The 10,087-nt window shown below is 46.3% G+C and overlaps 1 protein-coding gene across 1 annotated transcript; it reads right to left on the reverse strand.

The window, feature by feature from the left end:
- Positions 1 to 107: 107 nt before the first annotated feature.
- ajuba (ajuba LIM protein) lies at positions 108 to 9,616 on the reverse strand. The gene is made up of 8 exons (XM_028037314.1): positions 7,245 to 9,616; positions 3,631 to 3,732; positions 3,445 to 3,512; positions 3,300 to 3,362; positions 2,029 to 2,159; positions 1,760 to 1,811; positions 867 to 935; positions 108 to 715 (listed from the first exon to the last, which is right to left on the reverse strand). The coding sequence occupies exons 1-8, from the start codon at positions 8,599 to 8,601 to the stop codon at positions 584 to 586; spliced, it is 1,974 nt and encodes a 657-aa protein (XP_027893115.1). The 5' UTR covers positions 8,602 to 9,616; the 3' UTR covers positions 108 to 583.
- Positions 9,617 to 10,087: the final 471 nt, after the last annotated feature.

Below are 10,087 nucleotides of genomic sequence, written 5' to 3' on the forward strand. Positions count from 1 at the left end.
ATCAAATTCCTAGAAACCTAATTTATTGTCTTTTTTTTACACCTCTCTGAAAGGGGCCACATTTAGATGTGTAGGGTTGCTGCAGGTCAGAGGGATATTCCCTGTAAATCTGTTAACATTTGCTTTTATTGAAATTGTGACCAATATCTGCAAGTACACAATCTGAGCACAAATGGAAAAATACTTAACACACAGAAATGACAACATGGTTTCTCTTCAGCTTGCACAGATTCATGTAACGTACAGTAAAGTCAAAATTTAAGTGCAAAAGTTTGCTAGTCATAATGTATATACACAACATAATTCAGTAAAATCCCTTTTGTTCTTCTACAGCAAACAGTAGCAACACTGGGGTTAAAGAGCAGTAGTTTGATCCCTTTGTTTTTTTTTAAAAACTATAGTATAGTAATGGTACAAAAAGTACAGCAGGCAGCACATGTGACGGACCAATCAGAGGACATGAAATGTGACTAAATGAAACGTCTCGACGTCAGCAGTTTCGTTTTAAAAAGATGCACAAGAAAGACTGAGAACGCGTCGATCGATTCTTTAAGAAAAGGAAATCCACAGCTGCCCGACGTGATCAGTGTGTCTTGTGTGGGGGAACGCTGTGTGTGCCACACACTCTGCTCATGTGACAGGAGTGGCAGAGGAGATGAGAGTCCAGAGGGAAGCACTGCGAGCCGGGCTTATCGGAGAGCTGCTTGCCACACTCCTGGGAGAGGGGAAGAAAAAAGAAAAAATGCTCAGATAAGGACAGGAATGTACACAGAGGGGAAGGCAGCTCAGCCGTTTGACGATTACATAACAAAATTCCTGGAAAGGAGACCGTCAGGAGGAAACCTTTGTTGGAGGATATAACTCACCTCGCAGTGGTAGCACTCAAAGTGGTAGTCCTTGTTCATAGACACGACCCTGAGGATCTCCTCGCTGCCCTGGGAAACAAAACAAAGAACTCCAATAATGTCAGGAACGTCTGCATTCACTTCAGGGAAATCCTTCATGCATTTCATGTAGCCTGAATACAGATAACCTGCATGAACTTAGGAAATTTTGAGCTTTATGTTCTGAAGATTCAATTGATTCTGTTCCGTTAGTCTTTCAAAAATGTAAAAACAAGAAAAAAAATTAGCGTTGAATCATCAGTAGAGAAAGAAATTTAATGAAAAATGCATTGTTCTCCTGTTAAAAAAAACAACAAAACTTTCCAACAGGAATGGGATGGGTGTCGTTTGTGAGCATAAAGTTTTTCAGGTAAAATGGTGTTCCATCCATTTGAGAAGAAGGATGATATAGACATGTTTTTGTTTGGATCCCTTTTGATGCAACAATTGGTAATTCACCACTAGGGCGACTTGTAGGCTCGACACAGAGAGCTTTTAAGTGCGTGGGCACTGTGCCGGTATATTGGGTGACTAAGCTGCTACCTTGTAACTCACAATTTCATGCCAAATATTCCCCTTATGATTCATATTCCAGGTGGAGAGTTTACTACAGCTGCTTTCTTAAATGCCCAAGTCTTCACTAAGCAAGCACAAGCACATCTGCTTTGTGCTTGGTTCATTTATTTCATGCTTTTTCGCCCCCCGTCCTCCACATATTTCTCAACTTGACACATAAAAATGACCATAACTACTGTGGGCTACAATCCTAAACACAACGGAGAAAACAAAAGCTGCAAAAATGATGCCCTTTACAACGATATCCAGGTCAAAGCAGATAAAGGATTACTCATTAAAACAGATAAGAGGCTACTCACTTCAGTCGGTAAGATGGGTTGCAAACAGGCAGCGCACTTTGGAGCAAAAGTCCTGCAGATGTGACCGGAGAAAGTTTATTTGCTGTGGAAACGTCTGCCAAACATTAAACTCAACATATGCATCTCTCCTGTGAAAAAACTATAAAAATATACAGTATGGAAATGCAATAAACTCAACGGTCAACATATAGCACAACTCAAAGGTTTCGCTCTCTCAATTTTTCCAAATCCGAAAGGAGAAAGTAGCTCAGTAATCCGTGGATCCTCACTTGTTGTAGTCTGCCACGCAGTAGATGTTGCTGTGCTGGTCCACAGTGAAGGGGACCCCGTCCAGAGCCTTGGAGCACACCACGCAGCGGAAACAGCCGGGATGGTAGGAGTTCCCAACAGCCTGCAGGATCTTGACACAAACATTAAGTAACATTTAGATTTTACATTTATAGTCTACGCTATAAATGTACCCCGCCTCTCGCCCGAAGCGTTAGCTGGAGATAGGCACCAGTACGCTTCCCCACCCCATTAGGGACGAGGGTGTAAGAACATGGATGGATGGATGTAGAACAGAGCGATCTTTTATTATCCCTCAGTGGGAAAACTGCAGAAGAAGAATATTTGTCCAGTTATCTCTTCTTTTTTTTTGACCTCTTCGTATTGCGTTTAGATCCGTTTCGCTGATAATTCTCTTATCAGCCTTTATTAGAATACCAGCACAGCCTAGAAGCACAAGAACAAAACACGCCAACGGCTCCCTACTGCGCAAGACGACAATGTACAAATTCTTGCAGGGTTATTGAGCTGCAGCTCTGGAAAAGGTCACGTTGGGCTGATGCATCCAAGGAGGGTCAGCTTTAAAACAGACAGACATTTATCTTTCAAACTCTTGAATTCCTGAAGATTTTTAATGCTAAACGTCTAGCTAGCAAGATATCTAGTTGGATAAAAAAAATAGGATGGCAAAAAGGATCTATGGAAAGAATAAAAGAAGGAAGTATAGATAAAGTCAGCGCATAAGAGACAAAGAATGTAAAGAAATTCTTTTTTTTTTATTTTCCAGACTGTAAGCCAAAATGTCCAGACTGAGGAAAGTTGCTCTCTACATAAACTTCTCCAGCTCTCCTCACACTTTGCCCCTCAAACTCCTCATGTGAAGTTCGGTTCCCGTGGCTCACAAGTCGCGCTTCTATTAATAAGCATGACTTGGTTCATATAAGGTTAAAAAAAAAAAAAAAAATGTCTGCAGATAATCACTGACGAGCCTTAAGTCTTTATTTACCGAAAAGCCAAGGCAAACATTCCAGGCCAAATCTTATCGTGGGAAGCCAAAGAAGTGGCAACAGAGAGACGTCAGCGCATTTCTCCGTCCCCAGGAGAATGGCTTCAAAGGGAATTGTGGGAAACGAGGGGATGTGTAAAGTCATCGTAGGGAAAAAAAAAAGAAAAAAGAAAAAAAGTTACCCAACTCAAGATTGGTGGAGCTTGGGTGGGATTTTCTTTAAATCTGACATAATCGGCCCTGGGTGTGAGCGTGGAAATGTCTCACCTGCTCCAGAATGAGGTGACCACACACGCTACACTTCTCAGCAGCCGCCTGGAATCCCGAAAACTGTAATTAAAAAAAGCAACAAGAGATTAGAGTTCATCCCGACTCCAAAGGTGTCAAAACACATCTCGACCTCAGCTCTCACCATGTAATCCTCTTTACAGTACACAGAGCCGTTGACATTGTAGAAGTCCTTGTTTCTCAGGGTGCGACCTGCAGAGGGGTCACATTTTTTCATTTAAAAAAAAAAAAAAAGAAGAAAAAAAGAGAGGGAGGAGGGGGATCTATTAACGAAGGGCGTGGCGCCGACTCTGCAGGAGACGAGACTCACCGCAGGAGACGCAGGTGAAGCAGCGAGTGTGATAGAGGTGATCCAGAGCCTGGCAGGCGTTATCCGCCCCGTACACACCTTTCCCACACTTCACACAGGTACCTACGGTGGGTTCAGGGGAGAAAACACACACACACACACACAGTGGTCACAAACAGGCGTTTAGTGGCAGCTCCTGTTTACGACAGCATTCCAGGAGGATGTGTCCTGAAATCCAGCTCCACACACACACACTGTCAACACTTGTAAATCCTCTCGTTCGCACCACCTGGGGATTTTCACGCAGCTGAAGCCCGGCTCCCCATGCCAGGCTGTTTGCTCATCCACTCGTGTGTCTGTTATTAAAGGGGAAACTCCGCCGGATCCCGCTCTCAGAATAGAGCGCTCTTTCTTCCAGGAGTTTGGAGCTTAAGACCGACCCTTTGAGTTTTATTCATACCCCCACATTTAGAGCAATTTGGGATGTTTATAATGACAGGGCTTCTTCAATTCGCTCCAGGAGCCAGAAAGTGACTAGAACTTGTTCATTTTTCATGAATCCAGATCAAATTCCCCCCCCAAGTGTAGCGGAGGCTTGCTCATCTCGCCAATCGGAGCCCCGTTAGACGACGGGGAAAATTATGCGAGAACCAGATTCACCGTCTACAGGGAGGCCGGCGTTACGTTAACCTGTACAGTGATGTTACCAAGCAACAAACGAAGCCCCTTTTCTAAAGTTTGACCCTTGAACTGGGCTCAAATGAGAAAGGTTTTATACCCACATGAGACGAGGATTGTTCTCTCATTCTACACTGCAAAAACCCAAAATCTTACCAAGTATTTTTGGTCTAGTCTCTTGTTCAAATATCTTAGCGCACTTGAAATAAGACAAAACTAACTTAAAAGTAACTTTTCAGCAAGATGTAGGATAATAAATTCTTAATACTGATGGAAAAAGTACCAGCTTTAAGTAGAATAGTCTGAATGTGGAACTAGTACATTTAAACAAAACATAAATATTAAGTCAAAATTAACTATAGACTTAGAACGAGCTTCTACATCTTGCTGAAAAGTCACTTTCAAGTTAGTTAGTCTTATTTCAAGTGTACTAAGATATTTGAACCAGAAACCAAAAATACTTCAGATTTTGTTTTTACAGTGTACAATGATGAGACGGCAGTGGCACTATGATGCTGAGGGCTTGTTTCACTGCCGCTGGTGAAGAGGAATAAAAACCATCTGTGAATTCTTGAACCTACTCTAGATTATGGGCTGAAATGTGGATAAAACTGGAGTCTAAAAGTACTGGTACCCAACACGCCAGAACCGTTTCTGTAACTGATTAAACTGAAAGCCTTCGGCAATTATCCACGCAGCAAAAACTCTAAATAAATAAATATCGACTTTTCTCGGTCAAGATGACCCAAAAGTCGGTTTCCTCCTGTCGGAAGAGGCGCCGCGTCTTACGGCAGCGTGTAAAACGTGAAGCAGAGGCCGCCGGTGGTCCGACAGTCACTCCTTCCTGTGATCTATTTACGGGCGGCACTGAGCGCTTTTCCCTCCTGCTTCTCATGTGGTTGAGGGAGTGCCACACAAATCAGGAATTCCTCCTCACTGCTGCTGCTTTGGGCTTCACACCGCCTCTTTGATGTCTTAGAGAAAACTCGAGGCTGTGCCAAAGCCAAAAAAAAAAAAAAAAAAAAACCCCCAAAAGGTGGTAGCTGAAACTTTAAATATGCCCCAAATGGCTACATGTAACAGTGAGACGAAAAAGAAGCGCATGAGGTGCAGCGGTTGGGAAAGGTATTTATACTCCATTTTGTCACGTTTAATGTTTTTTAAAAAGTAGAGAATAACTGTATATAGGGATGAAAAATGATACCTTATTTTAAAAAAAGCTAAGAAGTGGGGAGGTAAATTATGTTTTTCAGTCTTTTTTATTTTAATTCAACACAGCAAACGTTTGAAAGCAGAAACTCTGGTCCGATTACCAGCAAAAAAAAAAAAAAAATCACATTTTTGGCCCAAATGTAAGATTTCATATGAGGGGGAAGTCTGGCATTCTGAACACGGTAGCGGCAGCATCATGCTCTGGGGATAATCTGACGAAAACCAGCCAGAGTTTGCAAAAGACTCGAGACCCTAAACTTACAGCCAGAAAGCTACATTAGAGCATTCAAGCGTTAGAGCGGCATAGTCAAAGTCCGAAGAAGAGCAGTCCAAAAAAAAAAATTTCTAGCTGGTAGAGACTTTTAGCTGCAATCACAACAAAATGTGCTTCTGTAGAGTTTGAGCTCAAGTGGGGCGGAGTAAAAATGCACACCACACTTTTCAGATGTTATTGACAAAAATAAATAAATCTTTTTGCGCGGCGCTACTTTTTGTTGATCGATCGCAGAATCAAAAATGAAAACGTGGTTGTGACGTGGCGGACTGAAAATGCTCAGAGGGGGGGGAGTGAATCAAACTGGACGCTTAAATTAGTTCTGCCTTTTTTCTATTTCCACTTTCTGTTTCAGCTAAAGAGGGGAGTTTTCCCGCAGGTGTGTGTGTGTGTGTGTGTGTGTGTGTGTGTGTGTATGAGAGCGTCTGTCTTCAGTGGCCCGGCGCAGCACGGTGTTGGATGTCCCCTCTGGGCACACATACCTGAGCAGAAAAACAGGCTGCAGCACCCCGCCCCTGCACACGCCAAGGCTGCGTTAAACACACACACAAACTCTAACTGCATTGCTGTGGCCTAAAGTCACTCGAGGTGGGCGAAACACACCCTGCCACAGGAAAAAAAAACACACAGACAGAGGAAGGCTGAGTCTTAATCTTGTGTGACTCAGTAATGGCCAGAGCTGTCTTTATATGGAAGCATGTAATTTGTGTTACAGAGGAATGTTTTGTCACATAAAAGCTGTGAGGATTCGGCGCAGTGGAAACGTAGACGCCGCGGTGAATTTGCTACACCTGCCTCATCTTTAAAGTCACACAAAAGCTTGAAAAATCACTCATGTGCTACTTTGACTTTGTTTTTGTGTTTCATTTCCTCCCCCTATTTTTTTTTTTTTTTTTTTTTACATATTTGACTTCATCTCCATTTGTCTGGAGTCGTTTTCTGAAGCCCGATTGCTTCTTTTCTTTCCTTGCGCTCGATGCGCTCTGACCCTGCAAGTCTCTGCAGGTTTCTGCGGCACCATCCAGCGAGCCAATATGCTGCTTCAGCTATTAATCTGTCCATCTCTCCATGCAACCCCTTCATTTAGAGGGAAACCTGTGATCCGACACCAGACGGCAGTAATAACACGGCAAAGGCAGACGCTGGATGACCCAACACACGATTCTGGGAACAGTGGCTAAAACTGGGGCTGTGGTTTGACTAGAGTTGCACCGATCTGAGATTTCCTGGCCAATGCAGACCGCCAATTTTTTCTTTCAGGCCTGAGATCCCAACTTTCACTTTTTTTCTGAAGGAAGATTTTTTTTTCTGGTGTTTTGAATGCACCAGGAAAAAAAAACACAAACAAAAAAAAGATACCGATACCGATGTTAGTGCCGATATATCGTGCATCTCCAGTTAACAACACTGAAATATCGTCATGTCTCTTCCTACTAAGTACCTCAAAACTTTAGCTGAAAAATATTCTCACCAAAGAACTCCTGCCGGTTCTCCGCCGTCTCTCTTCCAGCTGCACCGGAGTCTTCCTGAGGTCGGACCGTCCCGGTGGCTGATGCCGTCCCCGGTGAGGGTAGAGGCTGATCCTTCAGCCTCAGACCCTCCAGCAACCCTCCGCCTTCTCGGGCAGCATCCCTCAGGAGAAGCCGGGTCAGCTCCTCCTGGTAGCGGGTTCCGGGCAGGTCCGAGTACCGGGCTGCCTCTTTCCCTCTCGCCCCCTGCTTGTCCTCCCACCAATCGTGGCCTCCCTGGTAGCAGGCCGCCGCCGGGCTTCCCACCGCAGGTGGGTAGGAGTGGCGGCTGTCGTACGGCCCAGGGCGGCCCCCTCCCTCCAGGTACTGAGTCCAGGCCTCTGCGGCGGTGACCCCGGCTCTGCCTGGAGCCCCGTACCCCGCTGCAAAACCTCCAGCCTGCATGGGCTGCTGCTGGACGGAAACAGAGTAGCGGGTGTCGTAACCCAAGCTGATGCCGCTGGTTCTGTTGCTGCTGCAGCGGCTCCCTATGGGGCTGCCCCCGCCCCCGCCGCTGGCCGTGCTGGAAGCAAAGCTGGACCTGGGGCTGACCAGCACCGACTCCTGCAGGCTGAACGACGAACACGGGCTCAGGGTGGGACCTGGCGGGTAAAACAAACCCACGCTCCCCCCTCCAGGTATATCAGAGGGGCGATGGGGCGGATGGGACAGGGAAGCGGGTCTGGGGTTGTCCCACACTTCACCCCCGGTGCTGAGGCGCTTGTACAGCAGGGACTCTTGCAGGGAGAAGCGCTTGTGCCTCTCGGGTTCAGAGTTGTAGCCCTGCTCGGCCGACCCCCCTCTGGGAGCGGACCCATATCCTTGAGCAGCAGGGTACAGCAGCGGGACGGAGTGGGGCGGCGGCTGGGACAGGAGCTGCTGCCGCCTGACCAGCTGCTGGAGCTCCAGCGAGTAGCGCCGCTGGTTGAGAGAGGCCTTGGAGCCCAGCGCCCCCACGGGGTCAGCGTCAGGGGTCAGGCCCAGGTGGGCCTCCACCCTGTCCGTCAGGTAGCAGGAGGCTCGCTGCTGGGAGGAGGGCCGCCTCAGTTGTGCCAAGGTGGAGGGATGCAGCGGCTGCTCCCCATCGGCGCCCAGCGTGGAGGAAGACGGTGTCGCCGGGACTCCCGCGTCGCTGGTGGTGGAGAACTGGGCAGGCCTGGAGGGCGAGGCGGCCGCGGAGCTGGGAGCAGACGCTCCAGAGATGTTGGTGTTGCTGTTGTTGTTGGCGGAGTCGTGTTTCTTCTTGGAGCTGTTGAACTTCACGCTGCCCGCGTCGGTGAGCTTCAGCTTCCCCAGCAGCTTGCTTATAGGCCGGTCCATGATGGGAGCCTCCAGAGTTACAGTGTCTTCCTTTATGCTACAGAGCAATAACTCAGATACAGTGTGAGGGAGATGTACAGCAGAACAAAAGATGCCCTAATAGGGCTACACTTGAAATGATTTGAATCAAACTCTAAAAAGATGTGTTTAAAAAAAAGAAGAAAAAAAAAAGAAATATTCTTGAAATCACAAGGACAACTTCTATACACGAAATAAATATAAAGCTGATAAATAAAAAAAAATAATAATTTCTTAAGACATTTCAAGAGTTTAACATGATTTAAGTCCACGTGTGGAAAACCCACAGACACAGGTAGGCTCCGTGGAGATGAAACACAAAGAATTCAAGCCAGTCCAGCCAGGAAATAAGACAAACATGGACACTTCGTTGTGACCTATGGAGGGCTTCCTTTGTCGACCCTCCACATCTGTAAGACTTCCGACTCTCTGAAATCCACTCCAGCAAAGTCTTCCCAGTGTCCACCTTCTTTCTCTTCTCTTTGAAAACACAAAGCGGGGAGGTTCAGCAGGATGCGGACCGTCGCCTCTTCATGTGGGTCCAGTGTAGACGAGAAAATAAACCCGTTTGTGCTCAGATAGTCGACTCGGCCGACGTCTGCCGTTCATCTCATGTGCTCACAGTAACATTACACTGGCTTTAAAGAGAGGGGAACAGAAAAGATACACACGGGACGCTGGCTGGACTCCGTCCGTACGTCCGTCCATCCGCTCGGCTCGGCTCCGATTCGGCTGGTTTAATCATTCCCGATTCAAAGGGAGAGAAGAAGAAGAAGAAAAGGAATCCAATTCGGGACTCGGTGTTGGTAGCAGAGAAGTTTGGGCAGAGAAACAGGAACGATTTGAACCGGCGCTCCGTTACTCCCAGTCTCGCAGCAGACCGGTGCTGAGCTAAAACGAGTCGGTCCAGATAAATAAAATCCCTCCCCGTGAGCACCGCGTAGTCCAACAACTTTGTCTCTTTCTTTCCCCTCAAATAATAACTTACCTCCCCCTCCTTTTTGCACTTAGTTTTTGCTAGCCGCAACCCAGAGAGGTATTTCCGGTTACAGCTTTTCAAAGTAAACACCCTTTGAACGGCATTTAGCTTGAAACACTTGAAGGCGCGGGGAAACGAGTTAAACTCCATTTAACTTTGCATGTAACATAGTGTCAAATCATTATTACGCCAAAAATACAGACAATATCTCAGGTCCTATGTTTTTGTTTCAACTTTCCCCCAGCGTGATTGATTTTATTGTGAAGCAATGATCTCAAAATGCCGTTATGTTGTTTTGTGCAAATTGACGCGCATTGTTCTTTTATCAGTGGCGGCTTGTTCCCCCCCACCCCCAGCACGCCGGAACACCTTTTTACGGAGCCCAACAAGTGCCGGGATGAAATAAAAACACAGAGAAGAAAGAAATATGGCAAGTCACTTCAAATTGTGAACAGGAAGTAAAAAAACTTGCTCCAATGGCTCTTATTG

Source organism: Xiphophorus couchianus, chromosome 14 (assembly GCF_001444195.1).
Source record: "Xiphophorus couchianus chromosome 14, X_couchianus-1.0, whole genome shotgun sequence".
Lineage (NCBI taxonomy): Eukaryota > Metazoa > Chordata > Actinopteri > Cyprinodontiformes > Poeciliidae > Xiphophorus > Xiphophorus couchianus.

Coding starts and splice junctions, on each gene's coding strand:
- ajuba (XM_028037314.1), bottom strand. CDS start 8,601: ATGGACCGGCCTATAAGCAAGCTGCTGGGGAAGCTGAAGCTCACCGAC. Junction 3,733..7,244: donor GAACCGGCAGGAGTTCTTTG/GTGAGAATATTT, acceptor AACCCACCGTAG/GTACCTGTGTGAAGTGTGGG. Junction 2,160..3,299: donor GTCACCTCATTCTGGAGCAG/GTGAGACATTTC, acceptor GTTTGTGTCAAG/ATCCTGCAGGCTGTTGGGAA.